The sequence below is a fragment of the Acanthochromis polyacanthus genome, chromosome 5, assembly GCF_021347895.1.
Source record: "Acanthochromis polyacanthus isolate Apoly-LR-REF ecotype Palm Island chromosome 5, KAUST_Apoly_ChrSc, whole genome shotgun sequence".
NCBI classification, from domain to species: Eukaryota; Metazoa; Chordata; class Actinopteri; family Pomacentridae; genus Acanthochromis; species Acanthochromis polyacanthus.
This window is the reverse complement of record NC_067117.1, coordinates 7,350,638-7,370,238: the sequence shown is the minus strand read 5'-3', so window position 1 is coordinate 7,370,238 and position 19,601 is coordinate 7,350,638. Positions and strand designations below refer to the sequence as shown.

General features: G+C 42.3%; 1 protein-coding gene across 1 annotated transcript; it reads left to right on the top strand.

Annotated features, from left to right (window-relative positions):
• The first annotated feature begins 537 nt into the window (after positions 1-537).
• On the top strand, positions 538-17,678 carry LOC110956158 (CTTNBP2 N-terminal-like protein). Its single transcript, XM_022201515.2, has 7 exons — positions 538-671; positions 3,595-3,699; positions 12,526-12,759; positions 14,886-14,993; positions 15,176-15,364; positions 15,506-15,676; positions 15,837-17,678. The coding sequence occupies exons 1-7, from the start codon at positions 666-668 to the stop codon at positions 16,803-16,805; spliced, it is 1,782 nt and encodes a 593-aa protein (XP_022057207.2). The 5' UTR covers positions 538-665; the 3' UTR covers positions 16,806-17,678.
• The last annotated feature ends 1,923 nt before the right edge of the window (positions 17,679-19,601 follow it).

Genomic DNA, 19,601 nt, shown 5'->3' with positions numbered 1-19,601 from the left:
ATCATCCTAATCTGCAGAATAGCCCCCTCCAGAGTGTTGCATGCATATTGCATTGCTTTATAAGCAGGACTTGAAACTGGGAATAGATTTTTCTTTGTTTATTTTTTGAAGTAGAGACGTCAGTACTTATATTCTTTCAATACATTTCATATAATCGCTATATGATAGCCCCAAAATATATAAATTTCTTAAAATATCGAGGGAGTATCTTAGAAATATAACACGATTATTACAAGAAATGGCAACAAAAACTATACTGTGCAAAAATATGAATGTGTCTCGATGCCAGACAAATAAAAGCAGAAGTCATACTGCAACGTTTCGTCCGGTAAAACATCTTAAAAGTCATTAAAATAGTTTGCGTGCCTGTATGAGACTCTTCAAGAAGAAGCAGGAGGACCCAAGACACACTAAACAAAGAAATCCAACCAAAATCCAGGAGGCGGGCCGCCGCTGACTCTGCCCACTTCCCTATAATCTGGCCTCTCATTGGTCAGAGCTCAGAGCTCCTCCTCGCCTATTGGCTCCCTCCGCCGTCACTCGGAACAGTTCTTGACCGTCCAGTGTTAAGCTGCGTCGGGATCAGAAGACGCAAATCAAGTGAAACAAATCTTCTGACAGGAGAAAAGTTCATGCTGGAGTTTTGAAAGACCTCCGAGGGCTATATGAAGGTAAGAAAACCCACTGACAGCGTGTTTGTGCCGGAAAGTGAACCTGGGAAGGATAATTTGCAGGTTTTCATCGTGTCTTTTGGGCCAAAGAAAAAAAAGAGAAAAAATTAGCTAAAGTAGTCACGGCTAAAGGCCGAACCGTTTGGACAAATGACATTAAGACGTGTTTTATTAGTGCAGAACACTTAAAGACTGAATAATTAAACGTATCCAGCCACTTTTCCGGTCCTCGCCATCCTCTCCTTCACTCTGAGGACCGTTTGATCTTCATGCTAGTGCCGATTGATTTAACTTGCAGTGGCTCCAGTTGTTAGTTAACCCTTAATTAACTCCTGATCACAGCAGTTTCACAGCTATCAGCTACTTTACTCCCATTTATTTAGAGTGAGTGTTTTAAGACTAAGCTTCGTTAGAGTCACAGTAGGTAGGAGGCTAAGTGAGGAAGCAAACTGGTGGCCTATACATAAATTAGGTTGGCTCACAAATCCAATTTAGTATCCAGACATGCTGCATCTGGTCGGCCATCCTGCTTAACACAACCAGGAAACCCAGCAGACGTCTCGGACTCTACTTTTCCCTCATCTGACCCCTTTTCTGTTGTGTTTCCAGAGTCTGGGACGTGAATTTATGCTCTAGTTGTCTGTTTTGTTTTTTTTCCCCCTTTCTTTCCTCTTGCAATTTCTCTGTAAAACCAGCTGCAAGATGAGGATGATTAATTTTGGAGTCTCCACTAAACAAAAATGAGGTCTTAATTCTAACTTTTGCAGCAATCAGAATAAATTAGATTGCAGTCTGAAACACTGCAGTGTTCTCATTGTGATTCTTGCTGTGATTTAAAGCGAGTTTAGCAGCTTAGAAATCCAAGACTTAAAAAAGAGGAATATTTAGTGGATTTCTTAGGATTAAAAAGAAGATTTTTTTTCTCTTTCTGAGACTGTGCACACACAGAGTCACAAGCAGCTACTAACAAATTGAGGGCCTCTTGGCTTTGGAGCAAAGCATGTGTTTTTGCAGTAAAAGCTGCTGTGTGTTTTTAACAAGTTTACGGCATTGCAGACAAGGCACATGGCTGACCAGGCTTAAAACAAACACGGATAAAAGGATTACGGACCCAGGCCTTTCGTCATCGGAAGTGGAGCTCGATGAACGTGTGGGAATATTTGTATTTCCCATGCTATCACTCCACGTTTGTGTACCCTCCCGATTACAAACTCTAACTCGTGGGGATTAGGTGGAACACTATTAAAATGATGAGCATCCAAACAAGTTTGATGACACACGGAGGCTCCCACTGGTCCAGACAGTTCTCACAACACGGCACACACACACTCCTCACAGTGATTATGGTGGCCTGTGAAATTAGCAAGCCAGCCTGTAAACCAAAACCAAGGGAGGTGTGTGTGCTGCAGTTTAATTAGCATTTTACCCCTGTGGTTAAGCCACAGACCATGAGCGCTGCTAAAGGCAGAACTAAAACACTGAGTGGCTTCTTTGTGAGACGACGCTGCTGTAGGCTTCTCGTGCAGCTCTCCAGGGCTGGGGCTCATTCGTCTTCTCACTTCTGCATACTGTCCTGCAGAAAGCACGCTTTCTCACGACATTTTCAGGCTTCTTTGCTACTGATGCTAGTGGAGATAACTAGGAGACATTGTAGCTTCTTGCTCAGATGTGAAAGGCCAAGAGTTCCTGTCTGTCATTATGCAACCTCTGCTCAAAGAGATCAGCCCACCCTCTCCTGATGACTTCATGATGTGGAAAGTTGTGGTGACCACAGAGGGTTCAGAGCAGAATGAATGAATACTAGTTCAGGTGTGGATCAGAGGAGGGGGGGTTTTCTCGATGCTTCAGCCGCATTACAGAAGGAATGTTTCGGCGATTCAAGCTACAATGTGTGTCTGTTATTAAGTAGTCAGTCAGCGTAGTGCTCATCTGCACACGCCCCACATGATGATTCTCATCTGAAAAGGATGCTTAGTGTAGTAACATCAGCAGCTTTGATCTTGTTTCAAAGAGAGGCCCGCATACATTCACTTGGGCAGAGTGTGGTGGGATGTTTGAGATGTGGACACCGCAGGGCTTGTCAGCAGAACCAACACAGCTGTGAGATTAGAGCATAGAGACACTACAAAGAGACCACATCACATCTCCAATACAAAATAACTAACTGTCACATTGCCCATTATGAATGGCACACGCAGCGGGGAAACAAAACAAAGTGGCCCTATATTCTGCGTTTAAAACTTCCGTTACATGCACGCCCTTACACACAGCTGCAGTGGTTTGGATGCTGGTAGATGAATAGTTTATTTGATGTGATCCATGTCAGCTTGTTCTGTTGCCATGTGAAATAAATGGGATATCTTGACCTCACATCGATTCAATTCAGTTTGGTTTTATTTATCGAGCACCACTTTGCAACATCAGTAATCTCAGGCTCTTCATATAGTAAGGTTAAGACCTTACAATATTACATAGTAGAGATCATATCCCGTCACATCTCAGTCGAACATTGAAACACCGCTAAACATTTATTCGTTTTTCCACAGATACCCGGCGTACCTGTGAGCTTTTCCCAAACTTGTCTGACTTCTTTTAATGCAGCAGAAAACTGTTGCACATATTTTGCACACTGACTCTGCTTTGCAAAATTGCCCCCGCCCAAGATAATAACCACATACCCACAGAAAGCTCATAAATCAGCGAGCGAGATCAGATGTCTGTCTGGATGTTTGATTTTGGGAAATTGGAAAACAAAGGGCTTTGTTCCAAGGTGAAATAACTGTGAAATTGCTGTGTAGTTGTGGGAAAACATAAGAAGCGATGATTAGTAGTTCCTATGCATTTTTCTCTTTTGATAGAAACTACTAGAAATGTATATTTAGAAAAACAAATAAACCTTCTCTTTCATCTTTTTCCATCACAGTCCAAACTCAACATGGAGAGTCTGACCAAGCCAGAGCTGCTGATGCTTTTCAGCATCCTGGAAGGAGAGCTGGAGGCCCGGGACCTGGTCATCGAAGCCCTAAAGGTATTCATCATCAGAGCTGGTATCAGTTATAACGCTGAAATGACTCCCTGAACAAAGTGTCTTTTTCATTTCAAAACCTTAAGCTGAAAGGTGTGTGTTTAATGCAGGTAGTTTAGTGACAGTAGCTGTGATCGGGTTGAATTGGATGATGACAGGATTTCACAGCAGTGACGGACTGTCTGTAGAAGTGAGTCAAGTTAAGCTCAGAAGGATAACACTGGCTTATTTTAATGTGGTTTATTGCCTAACAATGTGGCGGTTGTGGCCGTATTGGTCATGTTCCCGTTTCACTTTGCACAAAAGGGCGTATATCTGGGGAACTTTAGCACGCCTGTGTGATATTTTTCTTCCACAGAAAGCAAACAGAAATGATCTGCCTGAAACGACCATTTTTGCTGACCGCATGAGGGACGTCCATCTGAGGATACTTTGAGTTTGACTTAGTCATCCTGCATAATCATCATTATCTGCTGGGTTGTTTACAAAACAAAGGCAAACATTGTCATAGATGGCAAAAAAAGGACTTTAGATAGACAAATTTAGCCAATCTGGTGGGTTGGGAGGTTGATACGGACATTTTGATTCTTTTCCTTTGCTGTGAAACATTCCACCTTTGGAGTCTATTTTATCCATCCATCCATCCATCCATCATCTATACACCGCTTAATCCTCATTAGGGTTGCGGGGGGTCTGGAGTCTATCCAAACTGACTTAGAGTGAAGGCGGTGGACACCCTGGGCAGGTCACCAGTCTATTACAGGGCTACATATAGGAACAAAAAAAAAAAAATTCACACTCACATTCACACCTGCAGACAAAGTAGAATCACCAATTTACCTCAGCATGTTTTTGGACCGTGGGAGGAAGCCAGCTGTACGGTAACAGTGCTAATCACTGAGCCACTGTTTTGTATTACATACATTTAAACTGAGAATTATAAAGGATATACATATACCTATTCATACCTAGAAAGCTTGTAATGTCGGGCTGTTGATGACCTAGATGTTCAAAAAATTGCAGTCTGCTTCAAAGTCTGACAACATTTAGTGAAGCTGAAATTCAACCTCACTGACCCTGTTGATGCGACGGCAGCACTTTCATTTATGTAAAAGCAAGTCTTTTTAAATGTGCAAAACCATCTGTCAGCGACTGAAGTTAATATTCTTCTGTCCCTGGGTTTGTCCAATTTGCTCTAAGTAGACTACTGTCTGTGCCTCCAGAGAATGGAGTAAATATTTTGGGGTGTTGTCTCATAAATGGTAAATGGTCTGTATTTATATAGCGCTTTACTATACCTGCAAGGTACCCAAAGCGCTTTACATGATACATCACATTCACCCATTCACACACACATTCACACACTGATGGCGGAAGCTGCCATGCAAGGCGCTAACCACGACCCCATCAGGAGCAATTCGGGGTTAGGCGTCTTGCTCAGGGACACCTCGAACACGACGGGGCGAGGATCGAACCGGCAACCCTTTGGTTGCAAGACGGCCACTCTACCCACTGAGCCATGCCGCCCCTACATAACATAAGTCATTCTCTTCGTAAGCTGAAATGAGTAGATACATCAGTGAACTCAAACACAAACTCAGAAGTAGTCTCAGCATGGATAGGGTAATGTCAGTTCACACAGAGCAACTGGTTTCAGCCTTAGGATGTCTTACGTTCGTTGGGTTAATGCTGCGTTTCAATTAAAGGATTGTCAGGCTATTTTCCCATACTGTGCCATGACCTGCAGGTGCTCCTGTTCTCTGTGACTGTCTGTCTGTTGCCTTAACCCTCATGTTGTCCAACAGGTCAAAATTGACCCGTTTTAAAGTTTGAAAATGTGGGGGGAAAAAAGAACATTTTCACAGTGAAACTTCTGATTTTTCTTTTTTTTTTTTTTCCAACATTTTTGGGAAATCTTTGAACATGTTTTGGTGGGAAAAAAAAGAAATGTTTAAAATGTTTCTTAAGAACATTCACAAAAAAACAAACCAAATTCCAGTGAATTTTTGCTGGATTTTGGCTTATTTTTTGTGAATGTTCTTCAAGAAAATATCAGAAGTTTTACTGATATATATATATATATATATATATATATGACATCACATTTTTTGGAAAATTTTTTACTAATTTTTTTGAAGATCTTTACAAGAATTTTCTTGCCAAATTTGGGGGATTTTTAAAAAATAAAACCTTTAAGGGACACTTAAGGAATTATTGGAATTTTCTTCCTGATGGTTTTGCAAATTTTCAGAAATTTGGTGATTTTGTTTGCTGAATTTTTGGATTTTTTAAAGCCAGACAAAGAGTATTTTTTGGTGCCAATAAACGAGGACAACAGGAGGGTTAAGGTCTCGTTATTTAGTGCTGTGTTGAGAATTCACAGTAACATCCAGGCACGTCGAATGCGGTTAATAAACCAGGGATTTAAGTTGAGCATTTTGTTAGAAACTTCCGGAGGCAGAATTTCTGCAAAAGATGGCCGTACCTCTCTGAAACTTTTATACAAGTCTGCAGACTTTATCCTCATTTACATTCAAGCTGTACAGCCATTACACTCTTGGAATGCTATTCATTTTCTTGGTGTAAAATTCACTCTTAAAGGAACCAAAGTGGAGAGGCTGCACTCTAAGGGAGCCTGCTGCTGAACGTTCATGTGTTGTGTCTAGACCACATTCCTACATCTCCCCGGGGATCTGGCCATCTAAGGCAAGAAGAGTTACAGCGCACCGGGTGCCTGATGACTCAATGTGAGCGAGAGTAGGAGTGAACAAATAAACATCGGCCTTAACTGGAGCTAGAGGGGAATATGGCTGTGCTTCTTTCATAGTTCCATCTGCGCAGTCTGTTAACCCATTCATCCCATCATATGGATCACTGCTGCAGTGAGAACTCTTCAAATGCTTTAAAAGTGGTGTAATTACAAGTCTACAGCACAACAAGTGGAGGAAATTGAGGAATCGGTTGTTTAAAGGAATATTTCATATGAATTAAAAACCTTTTATTCCAGTAATCTCCAATTAGAACTTTTAATCACTGTGTCCTGCATGATTCATACCTTTCCGCTGCGTTGCTGTTGAGGTATTGACAATGTGGAATCTTTGGTCCTGCCCTCACATGAAAGTAGATTGTTATCAGTACACAAGTGCTGGATGGTTTGCCGTGAAATTTGATCCAGACTTTCATGGTCCAGAGACGACAGATTCTACGTTGGTGGTACTCGGCAGCTTTGTGAGTTTTGATGTATGCAGTGAAATATCTCAACTAAGGCTGTTACTGATTGTCAGTAAATCAGTTTATTACCATTAAGAATTCAACCAATTGAAAATAAATCAGCCCATAAACCAGAGAATGAGCGACATGCATGTAGGAAAATTTATTCTACATTAGTTGTAGCACTTGGTTGTGCCACCAGATGCAGGATGTTATTGTTTAATGAGATGGAAGACAGCAGTTTGTGTCTGGTAGTGTAGCGACCAAAGATGCGGTCACTTTAATCTGACTCACCGGATATAGGTTGGAGGTTTAAGCCTGCCATCATTTTATTCGGAGTCCCCCCCCCCCCCCCTCCTCCACTGTCTGTGTGTTACGGTTGTCTTTGCTCTGGGCAACAACAAAGCAACAGTCTCCAGGTTGCAACCCACGGCACTACAGATGAAACTGAAAGTTTTGAAGAGGATTTTGATCGTGCAGTATCTCTATCCATCCACAGTGCTTGGCTCTCTCCGTGCTAATTTTCTACCGTCACTATTTTGAGGAAACACCTCAAGCCACATCCTTCGCTCAGCTTCACCCACGACGGCTGTTATTGGTTTACAGAAATACAAACAGAATGTTTATTTCCCCTCTAACAGAATGATAATGTGATGCAGCCAGACCATTATGTTCTACAGAATAGGCTGACTAAGCCAGACTACTCAAACTACAGGCAGTTTTGTGTTGGCAAGCAGAGAGCACTGTGGGGGTTTAGTTAGCAAAGGGCCACTACGACAAAGACGTCCGTGGCGGTCAATGCTTCTGGCCAGAGTTCAGGTTTTAAAAACAGACCAGAGATTTTGAAGGACTGCTTTCCTCTTGCCGAATGGCTGATGTCACCAAGCTATTTAGAATAGAATAGAATATCGTTTATTAGTCCCACAAGAGGAAATTTGCAACATCACAGCAGCAAGGTGGCAGTAAGAAAAGCAAGAAAATACAACCATAAATTAAAGAGGTGAGGTATACACACTATATGTTCAATATAATTAAAAAAACAGAAGAACACAAGGATACTAAAGACGATACAAAAGACACAAATCTAAGAATATTTACATGAATGAATTGCGTACTTTCATGAGTGTTTGTAGTTTAAAAGCACCCATGATGGAATAATGTTCGCTGCACCGTACTCATGTTATTGATCAATCAGTTATTGGTTGATAATGCTGCTTGTGATTGATTTGGCATTTGTCTATACCTACACAGGTAGTGACTTTACTTCACTCACTCATTCACCTTCCCCATTAGCATACCTTGTGGTAACTTCAACGATCCTTACACTTTTCAGAGACCGACGTCAGGGCAGAGTTTATCTGAGGCTTTGGTTTACAACAAATACCTGCAGAACTGGCAGTCCTGTCAGCTTCATCTATATTTATATTCAGTGCTAATTGTTGGATGCTAGCCCATGGCCAACAGAGATTAGAGAAGTGGGTCCAGTCATGTTCCTCATGTCGGCCTCAGTCGATGTGTCACTACTGCGCTGTCAGTGACATGTGAGAAATGTTAAGCTAAACACAAGTCACCATGGTAATCACACCCTGCAGTGTAGATTTCATGTGCAGCTCTCCTCTCTCAGTGCTTTTAAAAATAGCTTTCTTTCTTTCAGCGATTTTCTGCTCGATATAATTTAAGTGCAGGATGTTTATGGTTGACGGTGTATTTTTTTTTAATGGTACTCTACTCTATGTTTAATCACGCAGAACTATCAGTGGCATTCTAACTATCCACTGCATTTTTGTGACTCACTCCTGCAGCTGCTTACACCGTGGCTTTTCAAAGGAAGTCAGTCACTGGCAACGCTCATATTTGGCACACAAAGCCCTGCAGGGATCCAGTAGTCTGCTTCGGTTTGAGAAAGGACTGCGTGTCTTTACTTTAAGTTCAAAAGGGACTCAAATATGGAAATGAGCCTTTAATTAGCTGTCGAGTTCACATGGTGTGGTTGACTAGGACTTCCAAATGGAGCTGCTTCAAACGGCTTACCTTGCGCGCTAAAATAGGAAAAGAGTAATTTTGTTTCTCGGCCCGAGATGCATCAGCTGATTTGATTCAGCGTCGGTTAATGCAGCACTTCTTGCAATTTATCGACAGTGATTGTGACGGATAGTGGTTTTCAGATATCACTTTACTGAGCAGAGAATGTTGATTACATGCATGAGCATTTCAGACTCCAACAATTTGCCAAAGCAGCTTTGAAACATATAGGACTCCTGGGAAAGAAGTCCATGTATCACTTTCCTTTTGTATCGAACAGATCTTGTTGCCAACATTGCACGGCTGAAAGAGTCCAGGCATGTGTCAGCAAAAGATAAGCTGGATTTGAACCAGTGTAGCCATGGCAGAAAGACGGCTTCCCAAGCAAAGGCGCACAGGTTGCCAAGAAATGCAGCCAACAGACAAAAGCATGAGCGATGAAGCGAGACTATGATGCACAGCAGCCATGAACTTAGTGGTTCTGTGTGTTGTGCGTGTACAGTAGGATGTAATGAATAAGCTCTGGTAGATTTGGGTGCTAAGTATTAAATGCATGTTAGAAATGTTTCCTGTAATCCCTCTCTGTGCTCCCCGTGCAACAGTGGAGGATTGATGCAGAGGAAAACAGCCTCTCTTTGTGTTGCGGAAGCGCGTATCTGTGTGTGCATTGAAGAGGCTGGGGAGTGGACTGAGAAGGGGAGAAAGAGAAGCACAGTCTGTGTTTATGAGGGAGCTTTTGTCAAAAAGGGGTCCTGTGAATTTGAAAAAAATCCTGACGGTTTAAAGGCTAATTATCTAGCTATTGTAATGTGTGTACTGTGCACACTGAATAAATGGGAAAAAACTGTTTACATGTCTTCTTGTAACTCTTGGAAGCAAAACAAGTCGACATTCAGTCATTTTCTCGTGTATGTTTCTAAAGTAATGACGTATGAATCAAGTGGTTTCTGCTGCAGCAATTTTAGTTTCTGATGAAAACTGATGTTAGCTTTATTTAGTCTATGACTGTACAGTGATACATCAGGGCAGACGGTCGCTGACGGGAACAGGGATGGGCTACAGGCCAAGTCTGTGAAGTTCTTCCAAAGATTTCTGTTCTTTAACCCCTTTACGCCTGAAGTTATTTATAATTAAATAGAAAACGTTTTTTGTGTGTTTTTGCTAAAATAAGTGGAGATTGTTAATTTATCTAGTACACATAGAACATAAATACACATTAGGTCCCACTCCGACCGGTCCTACAAGAAACCAGTGCTTGCAAAAGGTTCCGAGGTAGGTATTGAATATGCACAAACCAGCATTGGAGGAATGGATACGCTGTCTCGGCTGCAGTCTGAATGAAAGCAGTATGTTGCGAATTTGCGACAGTAGGCGTCAGGGGGTTAAAATTAGGTGTTCTCTTGCTCAGAGTATGGCATTTTTAGGCTTAGTATTTGTATAAAGCATCATTTTCTTTCAAAACAAACCCTGAACTGTAACACTGTAAGTACAGTAACCACTGAATGTGCCACATTTGCAAGCTCTTCATTGCACAAAAGTGACTTGCTGAGGTGCTGAGTGGCAATTGGTCTTTCGATAGCGCTCGCATTTGAGAGGCATTTTTGAATTCTCCTGGGCGCCCTGTGTTTTCCTGCTTCACCCCTCCATGCCGTTTGATCCGCCTTCACACCATCCTCAGCGGACTGGATCAAATAACGGCAGCAAAGCCTCGCGGACTTGCCCTCCTCTCTTTGTGTCAGACGAGCCAATACCGAAGATGTAGAAGATGACAATCAGAAAGCCTCTGATCTCTCGTGGAACATTGTTTGAACTTTGCGTTTCTATCAGCATCCATTCATCAACGCTCCCTGTGTTTTTCAGTAAGCAGCTGAAATGAGTCCGCTTCATAAAAACTATTTTAATGCGCTTTGACAAGACCCAGTAAGTTCTACAGAAGCGTACTCAGTAGAAGAAAGAATCTGTATTATTTACCGTTTTGCCACGCAGTTCCTTCTCGGCTACACCTCCCGCTGCTTTGCATAAATCTGCCCCTGCATGTGAAATGTCAGTCGTGTCAGAATGTCTCCATTACCACTGCAGATGTCACTTTTGAGTCAGTTATTTGCAGCATGAGGGAATTATTCATAAATTCTCTCACCTCATAGTGCACCGATACCATATGCACCTCATTAAGCGGAGCAGATATCCGCCTAAGGTGACTGATCCACATTATATCCACTTTCTTGTCAGTGTCATTATAAAATTCAGTCTTTCCTGTATCAGCTGCATACAGTCACAGTGGGTTTTCTCTGCCACACTGCACCCTGGCCAGATGTCGCATTACATAGATAAATTGCAGTAAGGTAAAAATGTTAGAAGAAGTTGTACTTGGTGTTGCCTGATACATTAGCAAAGGCATCACAATCAGTACTAAAAGAAAGCCTAGTTGCAGCTATAGTTTAAAAAAAAACAACAACTCATAGTCCTGCTCAAATATTGTGGCGTTCAGGAGGAGTCATGGTATATATCTATGCGCTCAGCTGTATCACCCACCCAGCAGCACAGTGACTGAATATTGCTCTGCGGGCCTGTCCTCACTCCTGACTACACTTTAACTTCTCAAGTAATCTCGGTATCAGTCATCAGGAGCTCTGTCCTCACCCTGCCGGCGAGGATACTGTTCTCTCTAATCTCTTGATCCTCTTTTGTTGAAACCTCACGAAGACACACTGCCAGCTCTGCCACAGCCCTCCTCTCCCTCTCCCTCTGTCACTTCAGCCTGCTTTTTCACGACAGGCCTAAAGGCATCTGCTGAACCTGAAATGTCTTGCTGCTATTATCCCTCCTTTGTCATGAGTTAAACAGAGAACAGGTCTGCCTTGGCGAACGCCCAGTCTGGAGCAGCTGTCCTGCTAAAGATAGACAGACACGCACCATCTGTTGCTCCTTCCTCCTGCTAGCGCTCATTCTCCTGTATTTTTTTGTGCATTTCCTCTCTCTCTCTCTCTCTAGTCTCCTTCCTTTATCTGCTGCTTATTTATCAGTCTGGTATTAAATGGTGGCGATCATGCTGTGCCAAACACAGTTGATTTGATTCCCTGTTTTAATGGAAGAGAAATGACAGCATGTGTTCAGTAAAGTTGTAACGGCCAGGGATTGTAATTATAACATCATACAATCATGTTCAGTGCTGTGGATTTCATTTGTTTGACTGCCTGCTTAAATCAGTTGCAGCTAGGATTAGATATCCATTATCCAGACACTTTAAGGATAATATTGTAGTATACACCACGTAGTGCAACTCCTAGACTGATAAGATTGCACAGAGTTTACAGCCACACTAGCATCTTTGAGGCTGTTTTTAGACACAGAGGAAGTTTGAGCTAAACGCTGACATCAGCATGGTGACATGGACAAAGAGACAAGGCTAATTTAGACCATGTTCCTCATCTTAATTTAGCATATCACCAAGCAAGTATGCAGTAATTGAGAACCAAATGAGTGGCAATAAACCACACTAGAGCCAGGAAAGTGGTCCAAAAACTAACATATTCTACAGCCAAGTTTCAAACCTTCTGTAAAAAAAAAAGTCTGACCCTCTTCTTGTGATCTCTCCAGGCGCAGCGTAAAGAGCTCTTTATCCAGGAGCGCTATGGAAGGTACAACCTCAGCGACCCCTTCCAGGCCTTGCAGCGAGACAATGAGGCTGTGGGAGGTCAGAGCAAGGAGCCCAGCTGTTCTTCCTCCACCTCCAACCCTCTGGTGGTCCTCAAACTGGTGGTGAGCCACTGCAGGAGGATGCAGGAGAAGATGCTGGCCCAGCTGGCTGCAGCTGAGAGCAGGCACAGAAGGGTGAGTGTGGATGTGTAGCTTTTAATTAGGGGAGCCAGAAATGAGCCGATTCCTTTCACAGGTTTGAAAAAAATCAGTTGGTTAACCCTTTACGCTTCAGTGCGTCGTAGGTGTACCGCCGGCGGTACACCTACTAATTTGCATAGGAATTTCAAGAATGTCCGACGGCTGCAAACCCGATTATACAAACACTATACGCCGATGGAAAGCTTAGATTCTCATGAATCCGCCGGTATAAACCACTTTCAGATGTGATTACTACAGCGGGTGAGAAAAACACATTTGTCCGACAAAAACAAATATTCATCCATCCGTTCTCTATACACGGCTTCAATGCACACAGCGCGACTCACATTTCCGGGTTCATTATTACACACAGAAAAAAAGATTCCACAAAAAACGGCCATAATCCAACCTTTTACATCCAGATGACACAAGCCAGTAAACTATTTTGTCCAAAACATGTCCTGAAGTCGGTATAAAATCCACGAATCGGTCGTTTTCAAGGAAATGCACCTCGCGATGTGCGTCCAATATTCCCTGTATTTTTCGTAATTTTTTTTATTTAAAAATAGAATATTAGCGATTTTTTGTACTGAAAACGGCTGGAATTGACTGAAGCTTAAAGGGTTAATAAAGATAAAAGTAAGTCTCAGCAGTGTGAAAATGAATAAACCCACAGTGGTGACAACAGCATCTTGACACACTGCGTTAATTACTATATACCACCTCTGTCCATCAAGACTTTTAGTTTTCATTTTCTTTTCAGGACCAGCACAATGAAAAAGTAAAAACTGCTTTTTTTCCCAGAGAGGGGCGCAGGCATTCAAAAGTACTGTATAGGTGACAGGCAACCAGCACGAATAAAAGGAAAATACAAACACCTGTAAACTGATAACACATTTCTAGTTGGTAGTGTCTACAGATACGAACCCGTACCCGTAGCCTGTGGCCTACGGATACGGCACTTTCCCTTGCTATAAATAGCAGCAAATAGTAGTTAACCGGCGCCAGCTCTTCAGTTACCTTAACGGGTCCGTACCTCTAGTACAGATGCTACGGGTACGGGTCCGTACCTGTAGCATCAACCTTTCTAGTTTGTAAACACACCATCATGTGTAGACATCCTTGTTTCCTGACGAACTTTTGATAAGATTCCTGTAAATCTGTGCAATTATTATCAAAGATAAAAGAAACACTTCACTGAAGTGAAATAAAAACAAATACGATGCGTCTTTAATCAGATTACTTTTTCATAAAGACTCAAATAACTTCTTGTTCAGATAAAAATATGAGACAGAAGGTAAGATTGCCTTTGATGATTCTAGTATTCAAATGACTGTTGTAAATTCCGACTTGGTATGAATGAAGTAATAATGAGAATAGTCAGGTCACAGTAAGTAAGAAGAAAGGCACTCAGAGCGCAGTACTCAGTCATTGTAGCATTTCTGACGGCTGAAATCTTGAAAACATTTGTGGCAGAAATCACGGCACCATAGAATGTGACCGTGTAATATAGATGTACCCACAAAGAACATGATCTTGCACTGAGCACAGGTGTGTGTTATACGGATAAGGAGAAGTCCCGATTAGTCGGCAGCGGTGGATTTGTTGTAGGATTGCAATCATGTGATCGTCAGCAACTTGTTGTCATAGTTACAGTGATGCCGTGCTGCCATCTCGCAGTGTCACAGAAATCTTTAACAAATCTGTGGATCCACACTATAAGAAGCATCACTGCCAAAATTTAATGAGGTGATTCTTGAATCATTTCTGACCTTCCCTGAAAACTTCATCCAAATCTGTTATTCTGTTTTTGAGCAATGCTGCTAACAGACAGACTAACAGACGGACAAACGCACACCGATCGTCACACAGTAAAAAAGAAAAGAATGAATTGAAGAAACAAAAATTATTCCATCACTGCCAGAGGAAAGCAAAGCTTTGTAAAAACCACAGAATGAGGATAATATGCAGTCGTTTACGTCACTTTCCACCAGCATCTGTGCTTACAGCGCAATGCAGCAATATTGCTTCACAATAACCATTATTAGCTTTAATATCCAGCAGATGAAGCTCCGTGAAATGATTTTATTCCCAAATGTTCCCTGCTGTGTTTGTTTCAGGTTATTGCAGACCTGGAGGAGGAAAAGCGGAGGCATGCTGAGGACACAGCAGAGGGAGATGATGTGACTTACATCCTGGAGAAGGAGAGGGAGCGCCTCCAACAACAGGTGCCCTCTAATTAATTCTAGAAGAAATATTTGTCCAAAATGTGCTGCGTAAATCAAATAGGAGTCAGTGAGCAGTGGTCAGGATTGCGAAGGCACTCGTTAGTGTAAAGGCAGCAGAAGCAAGGTTTTCCGCTTCTTACTTACAAGTTTGTCGATTGTGCGTCTTTTCTCTGACCTTCTAGCTGGAGTTTGAGCGGAGCCAAGTTCGCCGACTGGAAAAGGAACAGCGGAGGATTACTGACCAGCTCGAAGAAGAACGGGCTCAGCACAAACAGCTCTCCTGCGCTTTGGCTAAAGAGTGCAAGTGGGCGAGTGCCAGGGCTCTGGAGGAGGGTCACCGGCTGACTGAGCTGAGCCGGAAACTTGACAAGGTATTTACGTTTTGAATTCAAGTTAGACGGTTCATTTCATTTCTTACTGTTAGCACGCGCTCTTTGCTTATACTGTGTTTGACAGTTGTTAGGCTTTCATTGTTTTGTCAGCTGCTGCTTCACTGAGCTGTTCTTATTCAGGAAAAAGAGGCTTGTCAGGGCCTGAGGAAAGAGCTGGAGGACGAGAGGACGAGAGCTCTGAGGATGGAGGCGAGGGTGGAGGAGCAGCTGGCTGAGTTTGACACAGAGCGCGAACAGCTCCGCTCACGTTTGAAGAAAGAAGAAGCTCATTGTCGTCAGCTCCAACAACAGGTGTGAACACGTGGAAACGTGCATTTCTATGGAGGCAGCAGCTTTTGCATCGTTTCTCACATTACGTCACGTACTCTCAGCACAAGAGAAGAAAATTTACTTAGTTGTACAGCCAGATTTATGCGTTAATGATTTTTTCTCTTCATCTTTTTGTGATCAGGTAGAAGAGTTGAAGAGGAAGCTGGGGGAGGCGAACACGATGGAAGAAAGTAAAGGAGCAACTACTGCTCCAGTGGAGGCAGGAGGAAAGGAGTGGGCCACAAAAGTAGCTCCAGGAAAGACATTAGTAGACACTATTAAAGTCGAGGACATTGAGGAAAACAGAAACCAGACACTTGTGCAGCCAAAAGTCAATGGTCACCATCACCCAACAGAGACCAGTGGGGATCACAGTTCAAACAGCGACCTCTCAGAGAACACATGCCTACAGAATGGGAATGAAAATCCTCCAAATCATCAGACCCAGATGTCTTCCTGCAGTGCTGTGTCCCCCGCTCTCCCTCTTTCCTCCCCCTGCGCCTCACCTGTTCTTGCCAAACGCCAACCAGGCAGTCCAAGTCCTGGGAGCTATCAGTCTCCCTACCAGGCCGGGATCAACCAGCGTTTCCACGCGGCTCGTCATAGGTTCCAGGGTACTGCTGATCCAGAGCCACAGTCCCAGCCTGTTCAGCCAGCTTCTCCCCTATCGCCCAAGGACCTCGCTCCTGTGACAGGCAGCTCCTCCCCAGAGGCCACCCCAGTCAAGCAGATGGCCCGGAGCACAGTCACTCAAGTTCTGTCCCGCTTCACCACCGTCCAGCAGAGTGCTGCTCCAAAGCTCGCCACACCGAATAACTCGCCCTTTGGTACAGACTATCGCAGCCTGGCAGCACCCTTGTCTCCAGTCATTGGAAGGGCTGCTGGGGCAGCTGCCCAGGGGATCAGGTCTCCCACCATCCCCAGGGCAGACAGGGGCAACCCTCCACCCATCCCACCTAAGAAGCCCGGTCTGGCCCAGGCTCCTCCCTCCCCGGCTACGGTGCCACGGTCTGCCAGCCATTTCTCTGACAGCCCCCTCTCAGGCAGCTGTGGTCTTACCTCCAGCCAGGAGGGGGTCAAAGAACTGGACATGGTGGTTTCATCTAATTAACCGATCATTTGTTCCGCTGAGAAATGAGTCAGCTGCTGCTCTGTTTGTGGCATCGTACACAGTTCATAATTATGATGAAGATGGTGTCTTATACATGGCAGGATTTATATCATTTACCCATTTCAACAAAGGTCCCTTCAAACACTGTTACACTATACTGTATTTATTGTAAAAATGCGTAGAGATGCTATTGTAGGTAGTAGTTAAGGTAAATGTGCGAATGAGCAGTTAGAACTGAATTTAACTTTAAAAAGTGCCAATACTGTATCTTGGGCACACTGTACTGTTGCAGTATATTCTTGTCATGGTGTCATATTTCCAGAGGATACAAAACAAACCTATTAACTGATGAGGTGTTAGACTGATATATTTTTTATCCCTGTACTTTGTCTATAGTATGTTGCTTGTTCTTATAACAAATAATAATTTCTAAATCATTCTTGGACAATGTAAGCCAGTCTCGTTTCAGAGTGCATTCATGTTTTTTTAAAAAAAATAAAACTGTTTAGCTAATTTTATAAAATGTTCCTTCGTTTTTAAATGTATTTTACACATCAGATTATCTGAGCAGTGCTGCACTCTTGTGTCATACATTGCTCTGTATTACTTTAATTTGACATAGTTATGATAATCATATAGGCTCAGATTATTTGCAGGCACTGTTGTACAAGATGTTCTTTGAGATTAATGATTGTGATGAATGTCAAGCCTGTCATTTATAAGAAATTGTAAAACACAAGTATTTTATATTCAGACATATCTTTGATTTCTGTTACAACCCGACAGCCATGTTGGTTATGTCTGCTATTATCAGATTCTTTGCAGTACTTTGTAGGCTGGAATTAACATATTTAATAAATTTATCTGAAGATTGTTGTGTATTTATCTCTTTATTTTCACTCTCATAGGAATGATGTTCCCTGGAGCCAGTGGTTTAGATCTTAATGCCAATAGTACTACCAGTCTGAAGAAGTAAATCTGTTTACAACTATGACTTGGAAAGGTTTATTAACTGATTAATCATTTCTCTTTTAAAACATCACAAATTGCCAGCCTTATGTCATGTAGTTCCATAAGCTTTTTAACTAAAAAAAAATGTCCAGTGATATTCAGTTTACTGTCAATTATGACAAAACACATCAAATCCTCACATGCCACGAGCAGGAATCAGTTCGTTAATTTGTTATTTTTGCTTGAAGAATGACAATAATTAAAACATATCACCTAATCAACTCTTACAATAGTTTCAGGCAAATTTTCTGTTGATCGACTAACTGATCAATTATAACTGGGATTCCAAGCATCAATAGACATTACTAACCATCATGCAAAGTATAAAATGCTGTCCTGCCTCATACAGTCTGATAATCAACAGATATTGATACAAATATATTTGATAATATAAGTGAATAAATGTGTTTAATTTGTGGAAAAGTTGAAAACAAACTTTCTCTTCAGTAATTGACCTTTAGATGTTTATTTACAGATTGAAATTTATGTTCAAAATTCCCCTGAAATGCTGTCCTGCACTACATGCTGGTCATATGATGGTTTTAGTGTTGCACTAACAAAGAGTGTCCTGCAGAGGTCAGCATTTCATAAAGAGTTACAGCAAGAACATCAGACATCTGCTGCTGCTTCTGTCATGTACACAGTAAAGTGGATCCATCCATCCATTCATTCTCTATACACCGCTTTATCGTCACTAGGGTCGCAGGGGGTGCTGGAGTCTATCCCAGCTGACTCGGGTGAAGGCAGGGGACACCCTGGACAGGTCACCAGTCTGTCACAGGGCTACATATACAGACGAACAATACACTCACATTCACACCTACGGACAATTTAGAGTGATCACTTAATTTTTTGACTGTGGGAGGAAGCCGGAGTGCCTGGAGAAAACCAATGCATGCACAGGGAGAACATGCAAACTCCATGCAGAAAGATCCCACCCCGGGATCTGAAAGGGGGATCTTCTTGCTGCAAGGCGAAAGTGCTGACCACTACGTCACTGTGCAGCCCCGTAAAGTGGATCTGTATTTTTAAATTTAGAATATTTATTTCATTGTATCTGTGTGTACTTGATTTGATTGTACTCAAACTCAGCTAAACAAACTCAACTTAAATCTAAAGCAATAATACAGTATTGCGCGTTAGTTACTATAGCACAGCCTTTTGTGAACTGTGCATCATTAAATGCTGTTGGTACACCTAGCTGCATGGCAACACTTCCACTCAGTGGAAATGCAAACCTTGCATGATTATAATTCCACTAAGACAGTAAGTTAGTATTCTACTGACATCTTGATTTCATTATCCTCTGAAAGTAAAGAGCCGTAAGCAGCCATATTCTTTTTGGAAACAGATTCACACATATTCTCAGACTGAATTAGGCTGCTGAAATGAAGTATAATGCTAAATCTAAAATACTGTAATAAACTATGAAAACTGGACTGAACAGTTTGTTATTTTGCACCTCTTGATGAATCTATTAATAGTGTTTGTGTTGCATCTTGTATAAGTGATGCAGCTTAGATTAAAACTTGGCATTTAGAAGGAGTCCAAAATTCAAAAATGTACACAAAACACAGAATAATTTGTTTACTTGATGAATACCCCCTAAAATGTCAACATATGTTGTGTCTGCCTCTCACACAGACACTCAGTCACTCAATCAGTCAATGTGGCCTGACATTGAGCATCGGCTGACTCGGCTTTTCCGACACGCTAAGTTCCCCTCCTGGTTGTCGGGGAAGGGTTGGCTGGTTAACGGGACGGGTCACCTCTCTTTTGCTCAGC

Bases quoted from the DNA above. Each gene is read 5' to 3' on its own strand.
- LOC110956158 (XM_022201515.2), top strand. The intron at 12,760-14,885 runs GTGAGTGTGGAT...TGTTTGTTTCAG, and splicing joins CTGAGAGCAGGCACAGAAGG to GTTATTGCAGACCTGGAGGA. The intron at 15,677-15,836 runs GTGTGAACACGT...TTTTGTGATCAG, and splicing joins GTCGTCAGCTCCAACAACAG to GTAGAAGAGTTGAAGAGGAA.